Source organism: Rhinopithecus roxellana, chromosome 13 (genome assembly GCF_007565055.1).
Source record: "Rhinopithecus roxellana isolate Shanxi Qingling chromosome 13, ASM756505v1, whole genome shotgun sequence".
NCBI lineage: Eukaryota > Metazoa > Chordata > Mammalia > Primates > Cercopithecidae > Rhinopithecus > Rhinopithecus roxellana.
In genome coordinates, this window is record NC_044561.1 from 17,561,009 (window position 1) to 17,578,009 (window position 17,001).

Below are 17,001 nucleotides of genomic sequence, written 5' to 3' on the forward strand. Positions count from 1 at the left end.
TCAACGTGCTGGGACTATAGGCATGAGCCACTGTACCCAGCCTGTTGTTTTTTATTAATGGAAACTTACTAGAAAACTGACAAAATCCAGGCTGGGCGTGGTGGTTTGCCCCTGTAATCCCACCGCTTTGGGAGGCCAGGGCGGGTGAATCACCTGATGTCAGGAGTTTGAGACCTGCCTGACCAACATGGTGAAACCCTGTCTCTACTAAAAATACAAAAATTAGCTGGGTGTGGTGGTGCACGCCTGTAATCTCAGCTACTAGGGAGACTGAGGTAGGAGAATCACCTGAACCCGGGAGGCGGAGGTTGCAGTGAGCCGAGATCGCGCCATTGTACCCCAGCCTGGGCAACAAGAGCGAAACTCCGTCTTGGTCTTGGAAAACAAACGAACAGACAAACAAATCTAACAAAATCTCAAAGATAATTATAACTCTTAGGGGTCCCAGATTTCTCCTCCTCAGGAAATGGCAAGGGGGCGTGGAGAGGGGCCGCCCGCTTTGGCTGACTTAGTTTCCTTCCTACAACCCTTTCTGGAGAAACCCTAAATGCCCCCATTTTTTGGTCCTGGAAATTTCCCTATCTGCACCCCTTGCCCTGTAGCTTAGGCTATTCAGTAGAGATTTGCAGGCTCCAGCAGGCGTCGGACTTACAGAGGCAAATGTGACCATGTAAATTCCCGGGCCCACCCGTGACAGAGAGCGTGTGATTCAGCAGGCCTCCTGTGAGGCTGGAGGTTTTAAACCCGCGTCCGGTGATTGGGATGGAGATTGAGGGCTATATTACGCGCCTGGCCACCAGAGGGCGCAGCGGGCTGGGCTCAGCGGTCCCCCCTTGAGAGCTTGTGTCTCTAGACAGGTTGCTGTAATAAAGGATTTGCTGGTTAGACAACATGCAAGGGGTGAGCTGGGTCCCCTTGGGCAGAAACCTAGGGAAGGAAGCCCGACAACAGGAAAGAGGCTCACATCTGGTACTGGGCACATGGCTGGGCCTTGGTCCTCGTGCCCCTGGACTTCAGAGCTCAGAGGGGCCAGGGCCAGGCCTGGCCTGGAATCTGGATGGACCTGTTCTGCCCTAGGGCACGCCATTTACCCAGTCCTGAGCTCAGAGAGCGTCTGTCGTTCCCGTGGGAAAACCGAGACGGGGCAAGGGCTCAGTGGCAACTGCTCTGCCTTCCAGACCAGGGCTCTGTCTTGCCGGGGCTGGAGCACAGGGTGGACCCCAGGAAGTTCTGCTATGAGTCAGCTCCGAGTGCTCAGGGGACGGGACAGAGGCTGCTGGCCGGGGAAGGATGCCGGCCGGCGGTACCTACTTCCGCAGCTGCGGGTAGCCCTGCCTGGTGATTCAGCTTCCCTCTGAGGGTCCCCAGGTGGCGCCGCCCTGGACTGGGAGGCTGGGGAGGATGCTGGGGCTACGGAGGGGCGATGGAGGTGCCTTAAGGGACTACGTTATCCAGCTCTGCTGGATGCTGAGGTTCTACGATAATTGTGGCCAGAGATCAGGTGGGCGCGAGACTGGTCCTGGGATGGGGCCTGTGGGCCCCTCCTCACTACCCTGCTTCTTGAAGATAGCCTGGGCGGCTGTGCGGGATACCCCAGTGTCTCCAGCAATGCGCGCTGATCTCCATGGGGGGCTCGCCTTGGCGCTGGGTGGGAAGAGACCTGCTGGCGAAGAGAGGCTGACCACGCCAGCTCGGGGTGGGGCTCTACTGGGCAGATGCACAGGCCCGGGGCAGAGGAGGGCTGATGGGGGAAATGCCAGGCCGATGGGGGAGGGGCTGTGAGCGGGAGGTGTTGGGGCGGGGCGAGACCTCCCTCCCGCCTCCGGGAGCGGGGCCTAGCCTGGGGCGGGGCCTGGCGCGGGGGCTCAGCCCAATTTTCCGTGTAGGGAGCGGGCGGCGGCAGCGGCGGCAGAGGAGGCAGAGGCGGAGGCGGAGCCAAGAGCGCACCACCGCGCCGGCCGTGCCGGGCCTGAGCTGGAGCCGGGAGTGAGTCGCAGCAGGAGCCACAGCCGGAGTCACAGCCGCAGCCAGAGCCGCAGTCAAAGCCTCCGAGAGCAGGATTTGGAGCGCAGGCCCTGCTGGAACCGCGCCTAGCTCGCCGCCAGGCACCGGCCGCAGCACGGGCCGTGGTGTCAGCTCACTGCGCGGGCAGTGTGGGAGACAGCGAGCCCGCGACCCCCCAGGCTGGGCACCACCAGGCGCGGAGCCCGGATCGCCCCCCTGCCAGACCTGGCCACGGCCAGAGCACGCAGGAGTTCCTAGGGTCTGGATCTGCGCGCACCCTAATGACCTGGGGACCGAAGAGAAAAAAGGAACGAGGATTTCATCTAAAAGCATAGCGTGGGCACTAGGCGAGGAGGCGAGTGGAGACCGCCTGGCACGGGGCAGAGGTGCCTGGAGCCCACGCTTGAGCATCGGAGACCCTGGAGATCCTAGCAGCCGCGACCTTGGCTCTACCCTGTCTGAGTTGGAAACACAGCTTAGCTCCTAGACATCGCTGGCACAGGCCTGGCACAAGTAAGCAGTGTTCTCACCTGTCTGAAACGGGACACGGGGTCGGAGGAACCAGAATCTAACCTGGCCCCAAGCGGAGCTCTCTGGTGGCCCAGAGGTGGTCATTGGGGAGCCTACCTCCTGCCCTAGCCCCACTGGTGCGGATGTGCCGCTGCCCGCCGGAGCACCATGATGGCAGGATGACCTCAACCGAAGTAGCAGCAGCAGCTGGTGGTGATCGGGCGGCTGGGCCCCCCGAGTGGCCTCCTGGCAGCCCTCAGGCCCTCCGGCAGCCTGGCCGGGCCCGGGTGGCCATGGCAGCACTGGTGTGGCTGCTGGCCGGAGCCAGCATGTCAAGCCTCAACAAGTGGATCTTCACAGTGCACGGCTTTGGGCGGCCCCTGCTGCTGTCTGCGCTGCACATGCTGGTGGCAGCCCTGGCGTGCCACCGGGGGGCACGGCGCCCCATGCCAGGCGGCACTCGCTGCCGAGTCCTACTGCTCAGCCTCACCTTCGGCACTTCCATGGCCTGCGGCAACGTGGGCCTAAGGGCTGTGCCCCTGGACCTGGCACAACTGGTCACTACCACGACGCCTCTGTTCACCCTGGCCCTGTCGGCACTGCTGCTGGGCCGCCGCCACCACCCGCTGCAGTTGGCGGCCATGGGTCCGCTCTGCCTGGGGGCCGCCTGCAGCCTGGCTGGAGAGTTCCGGACACCCCCCACTGGCTGTGGCTTCCTGCTGGCAGCCACCTGCCTCCGCGGACTCAAGTCGGTTCAGCAAAGTAAGTGCCTGGGTGGCCAACTGACAAGGTGGGGATCCTGGTGGGTGTGTGGCCTGGATGGCCCTGTGAGGGGTATGGCTGTTGTCCCATTTTACAGATGAGGAAACTGAGGTTCATGGCTGTGGAGGAAGCAGAACTGAGGCTCAGAGAGGGCCAACAGCTCAGTGAGTTCCAGGCCCCAAACTCAGGCTCTGGAGGGCCAACTCGTGTTTATTTGTTTATTTACTTATTTAGACAGGGTCTGGCTCTGTCACCCAGGCTGGAGTGCAGTGGTGAGATCTCAGCTCACTACAGCCTCTGCATCCCGAGTTCAAGCGATTCTTCTGCCTCCACCTCCCAAGTACGTGGGACTACATGTGTCCACCACCATGCTAAGATAATTTTTGTATTTTTATTAGAGATGGCGTTTTACCATGTTGGACAGGGTGGTCTTGAACTCCTGACCTCCCAAGGTGCTAGGATTAGTGCGTGAGTCACTGCACCAGGCCAGCTTTTTTTTTTTTTTTTTTTGTATAGACACAGGGTCTTGCTCTGTTGCCCAGGTGGGTCTTGAACTCCTGGCCTCAGTGATCCTCCTACCTCAGCCTCCTGAAGTTCTGGAATTACAAACCGGTATTTAGTGATCTATGGTTTGACTAGCCCTTTATCTCACTGTTTTGTTCCCATTTGATAGATGAAGAGGCTTGCTCTGGGCCATGTGGCCAGTGAGCAGCAGAGGCAAGATCTGAACCCAGATAGGAGGACTCCATGCTTCCAAGAGATGTGGCCTAAGGCTTTAGACCCAGAGGAAAGCCAGAAAGCATGGGTCAGGGAGAGAAAAGGAGGTAAAGCTTTGAGCTGGGATTTGGAAAGTCAGGGTTCGGGCCTAAGTCTGGGGAGGGCTGATGTTTACTGGGAGCTGCAGTGTGACAGGCTTGGTGCTGGGTGTTGACCTTGAGTTGTCATGGCAACCACCAACATTATCCCCATTTTACAGATGATGGGACTAAGACCCAGAGAAGTTCATGATTTGACAGGCCGGGCATGGTGTCTCATGCCTGTAATCCCAGCACTTTGGGAGGCTGAGGTGGGAGGACTCTTGAGGCCAGGAGTTCAAGACCAGCCTGGCCAACGTGGTGAAACCCTGTATATATTAAAAATACAAAAATTGGGGCCAGGTGCGGTGGCTCACGCCTGTAATTCCAGCACTTTGGGAGACTGAGATGGGTGGATCATGAGGTCAGGAGTTCAAGAACAGCCTGACCAAGATGGTGAAACCCCATCTCTACTAAAAATACAAAAAAATTAACTGGGTGCCATGGCAGGCGCCTGTAATCCCAGCTACTTAGGAGGCTGAGGCAGGAGAATAGCTTGAACCCGGGCGGCAGAGGTTGCAGGGAGCCGAGATCGCCCCACTGCACTCCAGCCTAGATGACGAGTGAGACTCCATCTCAAAAAAAAAAAAAAAAAAAAAAAAAAAAAAAAAAAAAAAAAAAACTGGGCTGGGCATGGTGGCTCACAGCTGTAATCCTAGCACTTTGGGAGGCCAAGGCTGGTGGATCACCTGAGGTCAGGAGTTTGAGACCAGCCTGGCCAACATGGGGAAACCCAGTCTCTACTGAAAATAAAAAATTAGCTGAGCGTGATTATGGGTGCCTGTAATCCCAGCTACTCAGGAGGCTGAGGCGAGAGAATTGCTTGAACCCAGGAGGCGGAGGTTGCAGTGAGCCGAGATTGCACTATTGCACTCCAGCCTGGGTAACAAGAGCGAAACTCCGTCTCAAAAAAAAAAAAAAAAATGGCTGGGCCTGGTGGCTTGCACCTGTAATCCCAGCTACTGGGGAGGCTGAGGCATAAGAATTGCTTGAACTCGGGAGAAGGAGGTTGCAGTGAGCCGAGATCATGCCACTGCACTCCAGCCTGAGTGACAGAACGAGACTCTGTCTCAAAAAAAGAAAGAAGTTCGGCCCAGCGCAGTGGCGCACACCTGTAATCCCAGCACTTTGGGAGGATCATGAAGTCAGGAGATCAAGACCATCCTGGCCAACGTGGTGAAACCCTGTCTCTACTGAAAATACAAAAATTAGCTGGGCGTGGCAGTGCGTGCCTGTAATCCCTGCTTCTTGGGAAGCTGAGGCAGGAGAATAACTTGAACCCAGGAGGCAGAGGTTGCAGTGAGCCGAGATCACGCCATTGCATTCCAGCCTAGGGACAGAGGGGGACTCCGTCTCAAAAAAAAAAAAAAAAAAAAAGAACAAAGAACAAAGAAAGAAAGAAGTTCATGATTTACACAGAGGTCACAGGGTCCCTAATGACGTGAAGCGTGGTCTATGTGACTCCAGATGCTGCCTCTGATTGAAGAGGGCAGCAGGGCTCTGGGCAGTTTAGGGTGGAGGTTCTAGGCCCAGACCCGCTAGATCATTCTGCCTGAGGGCTGGCTTCCCGCCTTTCCTACTGAGGAGCATCTGAGTCGCAGCCTCTACCCTTTCTCTGCCTCAACTCAAGGAGACATAGGGGAGGCCAGGGCGCCCACTCAGGGTGGGGAGGCCTGGGTTCCAACCATACCTTTGCTCATATTTACTGGGCAACCTTGGACAGATCAGGGTTCTCACTTTCCTCGTCTGGGCCTCACTTTCCTCGTCTGTCAGTGGAGGAGAGTTGGAGTTGATGGAGTCTAAGGGGCCTCTTGCTCTCCCTTCCTGTCCTGAGATCCTGTGACCCAGGCCTGGGAGAAGGAAGTGGACACTCCAAGAATGCTGGGCTGGGGTTGATGGCAGCCCACAGCCAGGGAAGATTGAAGTCAGAGTTCAGCTCTGCCCTGGCATATTCAGAGCTGGGACGCAGAGGCCCTGTCTCTATCCTCCCTGGCCCCGAGGCAGGGCCAAAACCCAGTTCTATTTTTTGCCCTCAGGTTACATGATAGCTGGAGGCTGAGCACAGGCATGAGCTCTGGGCTTGAGTCTGCACTGGGGAACCTGACCTATGGGCCCCGCCCCCGTGCAGGACACAGTGCTATGAAGGTCCTAACCTCAAGGCCTGTGCTGCCCCTGCTGAGAAACAGTCAGTGCTCCTCACACTGGGACCCAGGCAGCCCCCAACCTTCAGGAGGGGTTATGGCTGGCCAGGCCTCAGGCACTTGGGCATGGAGTGGCATGTGCTTGGCATCGGGCTGCATCTTGACTCCTGCCAGCTCCTTCCTTACCTCCCTCCCCAGTCTTAACTCCCTGACCCCTGGGGAGGTTGGGTCCTTGCTCTAGGCTCCTGAAGCACCCTCTGCTCACCCCATCATGGCTCCAAATGCCATGTATGATCGCCACCTGGTTACATGTCTGCTGTCTGCCAGACAGATTTGGGCAACTCTGTGTTCCTGGAACCCAGCCCCGGGGCCTGGCAGAGGGTACATACTTTGTAAATTATAATTTTTAAATTTTATTTTATTATTATTTTTTTGAGACAATCTCTGTTGCCCAGGCTGGAATGCAGCAGTACAATCTTGGCTCACTGCAACCTCTGCCTCCTGGGTTCAAGCAATTCTTGTGCCTCAGCCTCCTGAGTAGCTAGGACTACAGGCTTATGCCCCATGCCTGGCTAATTTTTTTGTTTTGTAGAAACAGGGGCTCGCTATGTTGCCCAGGAGGTCTCGAACCCTTGGCCTCAAATGATCTTCCCTCTGGACCTCCCAAAGTGCTGGAATTACAGGTGTGAGCCAAGCATGCCCAGATGGATAGATTTATTGATGGCTCTGACAGGCGAGCCGATCTCATAGACTGGTTGGGCTGCATGGTTCAGGAGGGAGTTTAGGGAGATGGGAACAGAGATGGGAGCCCTGCAGAGATGGAGAGGAACAGACTTGAGCCAGGGCCTGAGATAGGTTTTTTTTTTTTTTTTTTGCTCATTTGTTTGTTTATGAGAGGGTCTTGCTCTGTGATCCAGGCTGGAACACAGTGGCTCACTGCAGCCTCAATTTCCCAGCCTCCGGCAATCCTCCCACCTCAACCTCCCAAGTAGCTGGGACTATAGGCGCACCTCCATGCCAAGCTAATTTTTGTATTTTTTGTAGAAATGGGCTTTCATCATGTTGCCCAGGCTGGTCTCCAACTCCTAGACTCAAGTGATTTACCCACCTCGGCCTAAAGTGCTGGGATTACGGGCATGAGCCACCACACCTGGCCTGAGATAGGTTTTGAACAAAAGGAGGTTTCTACAGCAAGAGGCTCCTGGAGAGGCACCAGGGCCAGATTCAGACTCAAGTGTACGTGGCTGATGCCAGCTCCATTCCTGAGAGCAGAGTTTGTGGGAGCAGAGGGCAAGTATCCAGAAAGAAGGCTGGGCATGGTGGCTCACGCCTGTAATCCCAGCACTTTGGGAGGCCAAGGCAGGCAGATCACTTGAGGTCAGGAGTTTGAGACCAGCCTGGCCAGCATGGTGAAACCCCATCTCTACTAAAAATACAACAAAATTAACTGGGCATGCTGGTGCATGCCTGTAATCCCAGCTACTCGGTAGGAGAATCTCTTGAACTGGGGAGGTGGAGGTTGCGGTGAGTTGAGATATCACACCACTGCACTCTAGCCTGCGTGACAGACTGAGACTCCATCTCAAAAAAAAAAAAAAAAAAAGTCAGGTGCAGTGGCTCACACCTGTAATCCCAGCACTTTGGGAGGCCGAGGTGGATCACAAGGTCAGGAGATCGAGACCATCCTGGCTAACATGGTGAAACCCCATCTCTACTAAAAAATACAAAAAATTAGCTGGGCGAGGTGGTGGGCGCCTGTAGTCCCAGCTACTTGAGAGGCTGAGGCAGGAGAATGGCATGAACTCAGGAGGTGGAGCTTGCAGTGAGCTCGAGATCGCGCTACTGCACTCCAGCCTGGGTGACAGAGCAAGACTCTATCTCAAAAAAAAAAAAAAAAAAAAGTATCCAGAAAGAGGAGAGCCCAGACAGCTGCCGCTGCAGCAGGGCCAGCGGCTTCCCTCCTTCCTGGGCCAGTTGTAGGCCCAGGGGGCCTGCACAAGGAGAGTGCCGTCTTCCTACCCACAGAAAGGGTGGGAAGTGGGGTGCCAGCCTGCTGAGCTTGCTCTCAGCTGGACCCCCTCCCCCTGCCGCATCACAGAGCAGGCGGACTCAACCCCTGTCCTCTGAGCTCTCAGGCTGTGTGTGATGGGGGAGATGCACTCAGATATAGAGATCACAGTGGCAAAAGAGAAGTTCTAGAGTCAAGGTGGTCACAGGTGTTGGGGAGCGGTTGCTTCTTCCTGGGGAGCCCTGAGAAGGCTGCCTAGGGGAAGAGGCATGCAGTGAGGATGACAATAATGTAACCATGAGAGCAAACATTTGTTGGGGCCTCCCTAGGTGCCCACACCATGCCCAGCTCTTCATACTGATGGAGGAGGAAAGGGTGATCTGGGAATGGGAAACAGGCCCAGGGCCCGGGGTGTCAGCCAGCAGGAGCAGGGTGTGGGGATCATGCCAGCTGCCGGGGTGAGCTGGCATCAAGGGCATCACACAGTGCATCAGGCCCTGTGTTCAGCACCTCACGTGTGAGGGAGATGTTGCCACCTGAACCACACTACTCACAAGGAGACTGAGGTGTGCAGAGAGAGACAGTGTCACACCGCCCGTGCAGGAGCAAAAGGGATAAGCCAAGAGCAAGCAGACAGGGTTTAGAGAAGGGTCAGCTGTCATCTGTGACAGAAACCCGGGCATGTTCCACTAGAAGGAGAGGTGGCAATGAGGCAGGACAAACAGGCTGACACTTTGGGGTCCCCAGGCAGAAGTCAGTTGCCGCCTCTGACAGCGACTCACCGCCCTTTCCGTGGGCTGCAGGAAGGGGAGGTGGAGGAGTGGGTGGGATGTACAATGGGTGTGAGGAGATGGGTGGGAAGGTTAGGACCTTCCTGCCTGGCTGCCTTGCAGAGGGTGAAATTTGCCAAAGGTGAGGTTCACCTGAAAACCCACACACCTTCCTGTGATGGGACGTTTAATGTGGAAGCCACAGGCAGTTCATAACAGTGTTAACTTTCGAGCCTGCGAGCAGGAGCGTTCTGATTATCTGTTCATTTCTAGAAATGTTTCAGCCAGAGGGACTGTCTGTTGCCTAGAGATCAAAGCTAAAACATCAGAATGAAATTGAGAGAGAAATAACATTTCCTATTCTAAGCATAGCCTATGAGTAAGCATCTCTGTGGCTTTTTGGAAAGTGTGTGTCAGAAAATGCATAGAGGCTTGCAGAGGCCTGGGAGGGGACCTGTGTCGACTACTCATCTCTCTCCACTAACTTGGCGAAGGCCCCACGCCATCCTTGCCCTCATGCAAATAATGTCATTTCAGCCAGGCGCAATGGTTCACACCTGTAATCCCAGCACTTTGGGAGGCCAAGCTGAGCAGATTGCTTGAGTCTAGGAGTTTGAGACCAGCCTGGGTGAACCAGATGATGAAACCTCATCTCTAGAAAAAATTTTCAGGGGTGATGGTGCATGCCTGTAGCCCCAGCTACTTGGGAGGCTGAGGCGGGAGGATCGCTTGAGCTCGGAAGGCAGAAGTTGTAGTAAACTGACATCGTGCCACTACACTCCAGCCTGGGCAACAGAACCAGACCCTGTCTCAAATAATAATAATAATAATGTCATTTCACCTGGGCACCCCTTTTTGAATTGGCTGATGGTGGCACGTGTATACGCAGGTATACACAGATATACAGTCAGACATAGGCAAAGCAGCAAGATTCTCTCTTCCCTTACAAAGTGAAAAGGTTTCTTCTTAGTCCTGGATTCATCTTGACAAGCCCCAGTATTAGCAGGAAAAAAAAAAAATGCTGATTATCAGTTATAAACAGTGAGTGAGAGCCAAGATCCCACAATGACCTTTTGTTCCCTTGTCACTCCAGTGGTCATAAGTGAATGAAGCAATGAATGGGTCACCCTTTTGACCCAATTTATTATTTTCTTTTATAAATTCTTCTTTTTTAATGCAAAGGTCCCCATGTAGCTAGTAAGTGGCAGAGCTGGGACGCTCTGCTGGCCTGCCCTTTCATGGTGGCTGGAACTGCAGTGTGGGAGTAATAAGGGCTATGGCCCGGGTGGTTGGGGCCAGTTGATGCAGTCTTCGAAGCTGGGTTAAGAACCTTGGGCTGGGTGCGCTGGCTCACGCCTGTAATCCCAGCACTTTGGGAGGATGAGGTGGGAGGATAACCTGAGGTCAGGAGTTTAAGACCAGCCTGGCCAACATGGCAAAACCCCATCTCTACTAAAAATACAAAAATTAGCCAGGTGTGGTGGTGCGTGCCTGTGATCCCAGCTACTTGGGAGGCTGAGGCAAGAGAATCACTTGAACCCGGGACGCAGAGGTTGCAGCAAGCCGAGATCATGCTACCGCACTCCAGCCTGGGCAACAGAGCAAGACTCTGTCTCAGAAAAAAAAAAAAAAAAGAACCTAGGACCTTCAGGGCCAGGGCAGCCCCTGAAGATTTATTTTTATATTTTAGAGACAAGGTCTTGCTCTGGTCACTGAGGTAGACTGCAGTAGCATCACCATAGCTCACTATAGCCTTCCTCTGGGCTCAGGTGATCCTCCTGCCTCAGCCTCTCAAAGTGCTGGGATTACAGACACAAGCCACTGCACCTGGTCGATTTTTTTTTTTTTTTTTTTTTTTGAGACAGGGTCTCACTCTGTTGCCCAGGCTGGAGTGCAGTGCTGTGATCTTGGCTCACTGCAACCTCTACCTCCTGAGCTCAAGATCCTCCTGCCTCAGCCTCCTGAGTAGCTGGGACTACAGGCACGTGCCACCACTCCCGGCTAATATTTGTACTGTGTAGAGATGGGGTTTTATCACGTTGCCCGGGCGGGTCTCAGACTCCTGGACTCAAGCGATCCGCCCTCCCAAAGTGCTGGGATTACAGGCATGAGCCACCACACCCGGCCTTTGTAATTTTTTTTCAGCCATTAGTCTTCATGCTTATTGATCATTTAGATATCCCAAGCAGATCATTGTTTCAGCTCGTGGGAGGCGGTTTGAAGTGGCTGATAACAGACTTATTTATTTTAGTTTAGTTTTTTATATTTACTGAGCATTTCCCATTTAAGAGCTTTATGTATGCTATCTTTTAAAATGTTTACAACAACCCCATGATTAGGTCTGATTATTACCCAACTCTCTGGGTGAGGAAACTCAGGCTTACAGAGGTTAAATGCCTCTCATGAGCCCAGGTCACAGCTAGTCAGGGGTGGACACAGGTCACAAACCCAGGTGGTCTGACTCCAACTCTTGACTGTCACGTTTCAGATCAGGAGCCACTCGCCCTGCCTGAGGGGCCCGGGTAGACTTCTTAGCGGATCGGCCATAGGGGTCATAGTGGGATGGCTGGAGGGGGTTGTGTCCCTCTGGGTGCTCATGGTGGTTGTCCTGTTGCAGGTGCCCTGCTGCAGGAGGACAGGCTGGACGCGGTGACCCTGCTCTACGCCACCTCGCTGCCCAGCTTCTGCCTGCTGGCGGGTGCAGCCCTGGTGCTGGAGGCTGGCGTCACCCCACCGCCCGCTGCTGGTGACTCTCGCCTCTGGGCCTGCATCCTGCTCAGCTGCCTCCTGTCTGTTCTCTATAACCTGGCCAGCTTCTCCCTGCTGGCCCTCACCTCTGCCCTCACCGTCCACGTCCTGGGCAACCTCACCGTAGTGGGCAACCTCGTCCTGTCCCGGCTCTTGTTTGGCAGCCGCCTCAGTGCCCTCAGCTACGTGGGCATCGCACTCACTCTTTCAGGAATGTTCCTTTACCACAACTGCGAGTTTGTGGCCTCCTGGGCTGCCCGTCGGGGGCTGTGGCGGAGGGACCAGCCCAGCAAGGGTCTTTGAGACCTAGGGTCTTTGAGATCTCAGGAGCCACCTGGGATGGCCCTGGCCTGAATCCAACCCTCAGCCATGGCCATAGGAAGAATGGAAAACAGAGCTGGGCATGGTGGCTCACGCCTGTAATCCCAGCACTTCCAGAGGCTGAGATGGGTGGGTCATCTGAGACCAGGAGTTTGAGACCAGCCTGGCTAACATGGCAAAACCTCGTCTCTACTAAAAATATAAAAATTAGCTGGGCATGGTGGCGCGTGCCTATAGTCCCAGCTACATGGGAGGCTGAGGTGGGAGGATCACTTGAGCCCTGGAGATCAAGGCTGCAGTGAGCCAAGATCGCATGCCACTGCACTCCAGCCTGGAAGACAGAGTGAGACCCTGTCTCAAAAAAAAAAAGTGGAGAACAGGCAGTGACCTCTGTTGGGGGCCATGGCAGGGAGGGGAGCTTTCTGGAAGGGCTGACTTGGAGGTTGGAATGGGGACTCCCAGGGAGACCTGCCTCCCATCCCTGCCTGCCTCACCCCTGCCACAGACTCTGCTCACCACTGGATGGTGGGTCTAAGCCTGGCATAGTCCCTGTGCTTGTCAGAGTCATTATGATTAATATCAACTATGATGCCAAAAATTGCTGGGCAGACTTTGAAGACCTCAACGTGTTACGATGACGATGATGATGATTCTTGGCGGTTCCACAATCCTTCCTCTTGGAGGGGAGGCAGCTAGGAGGCCCAACGGGGGGGCTTCTATGCTGCTGGGCTCCCCTAGGGAGTTGGGGTAGTCTATGCCAACTGCAGGCAGCTGCTGTGGCCTCACCCTTGGGCCCCCCAATTTTGGGTCATCCATCCTCAAATACACTATTTTTGCCTGTATGCCTGTGTCATTTGTTGGGGGTACAGAGGGGATATAGGGAGAGTGGTAGGCTTCCCACACAGAAACTAGGACATCCTCACTTACCCTTACCCATCGCGGTCTGTCTGGCCCCCCACCCCGAGCCCAGTGCCATTCCCTCAAATCCCTCCACTGGCCAGGCCACCGTTGCCCATCTTCTGGACAGTGGCAGTGGCCTCCCCCTTCCTCTGCCCTGGCCCCTCTACTGCATCTTACACACAGCCCCCTTCACCCAGAGGGATCTCACTAAAACATGTACATTCTGATGCTCCTCATTGCCCTTCGGACAAAGTCAGAATTTCCTACCCCAGAGTCCTAGTCCCTCAGGACGTGGCACCTGCAGCCTCACCCAGCTCATCTCCCTTCCCCTGGGCTCTGTCTTCTAGCCTCACCGACTTCTTTTGGTTCCCTGTGACACCAGGCCTGCTCAATGAAGCCTTTGCACATGCTGTTCCCTCTGTTCAGTCCCCCATTCCTACCATTCCTACAACCACCTCCTCCCTTCTCATGGCTTAAACCCTTGCCTGGAGGAGAAAGCCCAAACATGCAACTCTTTTTAAAAAAGAGAAATCCAGGCCTGGCGCCTTGGCTCACATCTGTAATCCCAGCACTTCGGAAGGCTAAGGCGGGCAGATCACCTGACGTCAGGGGTTCGAGACCAGCCTGGCCAACATGTTGAAACCCCATCTGTACTGAAAATACAAAAAATTAGCCGGGCCTGCTGGCATGTGCCTGAGGCAAGAGAAATGCTGGAACCCAGGAGACGGAGGTTGCAGTGAGCCAAGATCGCGCCATTGCACTCCAGCTTGGCTAACAAGACCGAAACTCTGTATCAAAAAAAAAAAAAAGAAAAAAAAAGAAGAAGAAAAGAAAAATCCAGTCGCTTGAGGCCAGGAGTTGGAGGCTGCAGTGCACTATGATCATGCCACTGCACTCCAGCCTGGGTGACAGAGCAAGACCGTATCTCTTTAAAAAAAAAAAAAGAAAAAAAAGAAGGGCTGATGAGGGTCTTGACAAGGGACTGTGCTCGGGAGGCTTGCAGGGGTGCAGGGGAGCAGGGCTCCCATGTAGGGAACCTAAGACAGGAGTCCCAACCCCCAGAGCTCCCTGACTCGCCAGCCAGTGTCAGCTTTGTTATTTACCTCTGAGCCTTTCCTTGGCACTTGTAACACTTAACTCTCCCCACCCAGCTACCTTTCCTGGAGACCACCTGTTAAAGATGATAAGGACCCAGGCTGGAGTGAGAACACCTGGGACCTAATCCTGCTCTGCCCACCTGACTGGGAGCCTCCCCTCCCTAGGCCTCAGCTTCCAGATCTGCAAAATGGAACTGATGATCCCCTTGGAGAGGGTTCGAATGAGAAGCGCTGGGCAGGGCCAGGAGTGAGGAAGGAGGTGAAGGCACCAACTGGCTCTGCTTCTATCTTGGGGTAGTCACCCAACCTTTCTGGAAACCATCTGCAAAATGTCTCCCCTTTGTGTGAGGAGCAGGAGCTAGACCAGGCTGGGGCTGTGGTCTGGGGAGACTGAGATTCAGGGAGGAATCATTCAGATTCAGTAACCAGAATTCGTAAGGGACCACAGTGCCAGCCAGTGCTAGGCAGGGCTGAGTTAAGGGCCAGCCCACCGCGGGGTGGGAGGTAGGGGGTTGGGGGTGGTTAGAGAAGGCCTAGGAGGACCGGTATGGGGTTTCCTGGCCCCAGGCTCCGCCCAGGCTGCCTTACAGAAGGGGAAGTGGGCCTGGGCTGAGTCACTCATCACCCACCCTCTGACTCAGAGATGCCGCTGGCCCAGCCCAGTCTCTGAGCAGCTTGGATACCTCTGGCCTCCACTCTCAGGCTTTGCCAGGCAGGATGGAGGGATGGATGGCTGTGGTCAAATCCTCCTTGGTGACTCAGGACCCTTTCCCATCCAACGGGCACCCACTGCCATAGCAGGGACCTCCCTGTACCACCCTCATTTCTAGGCCTTGTGGGATGCTTGGCTAATGAGTGAGCCTCACGTCAGATTAAAGCCTGCCCCTGGTGGTTGTGGGGACAGGTGATTGGGGTTGTGTGTGACCTGGGAGCTGATTTGTCACCAGATTCAGGACCATTAGACACTGAGGTGATTCCCCCAAGGCCACAGCCAAAGCCATCCCTATCATCCCTCCCAGTAGTGGGCACAGAGAGCACTGGATTGGGAGTAAAAAAGCTTGGGTTTGGCAGGATGTGATGGCTCACGCCTGTAATTCCAGCACTTTGGGAGGCCGAGGGGGGCGGATCACCTGAAGTCAGGAGTTCAGGACCAGCCTGGCCAACATAGTGAAACCCCATCTGTACTAAAAATACAAAAATTAGCCAGGTGTGGTGGCATGTGCCTGTAATCCCAGCTACTCGGGAGGCTGAGGCAGAAGAAGTGCTTGAACCCAGGAGGCAGAGGTTGCACTGAGCCGTGATCATGCCATCACACTCCAGCCTGGGTGGCAGAGCGAAACTTCCTCTCAAAAACAAAAGCCCAGGTTTGAGTCCTGACCCCTCCTACTTATGATGTGACCTCAGGCTGGCCTCTTCCTCTCACAGTATCCTTGGGAGTGAAGATCACCAAGATAACAGTGGGGAGGGAGGGTCCCATTGAAAGGTCATTGTCCCTCCAGGCTCTGCTCCTCAATATTTCTGTTGCCTCAGGCAAGTCTCTTCACCTCTTTGAGCCTCAATCTCTGCATCCAGTCCCTGCTGGGAAGCCTTCTCTTTAGGTAAACAGGTGTTGCCTCCCTTAGGAAGCTCTGCTCTCCCCACAAGACTCCACCCCATTCCATGCCAAGCTGATTTTGAAGCTCCAACCAAAGCTCACCCCAGCTCCCTGCACCTCTCCAGGCAGGGCCCTGATCACATCCCACCATCAGGGCTGGATTCTCATCTCTCTTCTCCATTGGACTGGGCTCCAGGAGGGCTCACTGCTCTCTCCCAAGCACCGGCATAGCATGTGGCATGGAGTGGGCAGGAGAGATTAGTCAAGAACAGAGACAGCAGAGTATAGTGGGTGCACCTGTAGTCCGAGCTTGGACTGCGAGCCAAGATCGCACCACTGCACTCCAACTTGGGTGACAGAATGAGTCTCCATCTCAAAAAATAAATAAAAATAAATAAAAAAGAACAGGGGCTTCAGAGTTGGACTTGTGCTTGAATCCTGGCTTCAGTACATCTGAGCTGTGTGACCTTGTGCAAGGTCCTCCCCACCTGTGCCTCTGTGCATTGAGTGGGGGCAGCAGTAGAACTTAACCCCCTACCAGCTTCTGGAGCTGTAATGGACAAAGGCCTAGGAAGGCCTCAGTCTTATCACAGATGCTTCCACTTCCTCCTCAAGGCTTCTCTTGTGATCTGCCCCACCCCTCCTCAGCCTGCCGGAGCACACTGAGAGTCCCCCAGGGATGCTCCCGCCCGAGCACAGCAGTGTGGATGCCAAGCCTCCAGTCCCCTTGTCCTGCCTTGGAGGAAGCCTGGGAAGCTGGGTCTGTGCTGGGCATCCTGCCATTGTGGACTTGGAAACAAAGACCTGTCTCAGGCCCAGCTGCCTGGTGCCCCTTCTACCCTCCCCTGGTGGCCCTTGGATTGGCATTCCAGGGGGCCAGGGCAAACAAGGATCATGAAGAGTCCTTGTTTGCCCTGGCCCCCTGGAAGGAGCAGCTCCTTCATGCTACGCTGCCCTCAGATTAGCTCAGGGATGTCAAATCCTCCACCACTGCACTAAATAACTTCCTGGAAATAGCACAAAATACTTAACTGAGGGCCACTTAATGGAGGCCCACGACAGGTTTTGAGCCACGGACGCACATGACAGACCCTATGTAGAGAAAAAATTGGAGGGGCTTGAGACAGGAGGCAAGCCCAAGGAGATTAGGGAAGACCTGTTGTTGTGGTCTAGGTAACTACATGACAGTGGGGACAGTGTTGGGGCAGAGTGGGTATCGGTTGCATTGATTTAGAGTAACTATTAATCTCAAAACCTTATGGCTTAGAGCAACAAACATGTAGTATCTCACA

At 54.8% G+C, this 17,001-nt stretch overlaps 1 protein-coding gene across 2 annotated transcripts; it reads left to right on the forward strand.

Moving 5' to 3' along the window:
- Positions 1-1,854: 1,854 nt before the first annotated feature.
- Positions 1,855-14,512, forward strand: SLC35E4 (solute carrier family 35 member E4). Of its 2 annotated transcripts, none has more exons than XM_030915207.1 (2): positions 1,855-3,276; positions 14,281-14,512. In XM_030915207.1, exons 1-2 carry the CDS (start codon positions 2,658-2,660, stop codon positions 14,364-14,366), a joined length of 705 nt encoding a protein of 234 aa, XP_030771067.1. In that variant the 5' UTR covers positions 1,855-2,657; the 3' UTR covers positions 14,367-14,512. The 2 variants fall into 2 exon arrangements, with proteins under 2 accessions (XP_030771067.1, XP_010369139.2); XM_010370837.2 differs by lacking the exon at positions 14,281-14,512 and adding an exon at positions 11,667-12,960.
- Positions 14,513-17,001: the final 2,489 nt, after the last annotated feature.

Bases quoted from the DNA above. Each gene is read 5' to 3' on its own strand.
- SLC35E4 (XM_010370837.2), top strand. From the start codon at position 2,658: ATGTGCCGCTGCCCGCCGGAGCACCATGATGGCAGGATGACCTCAACC. The intron at 3,277-11,666 runs GTAAGTGCCTGG...GTCCTGTTGCAG, and splicing joins ACTCAAGTCGGTTCAGCAAA to GTGCCCTGCTGCAGGAGGAC.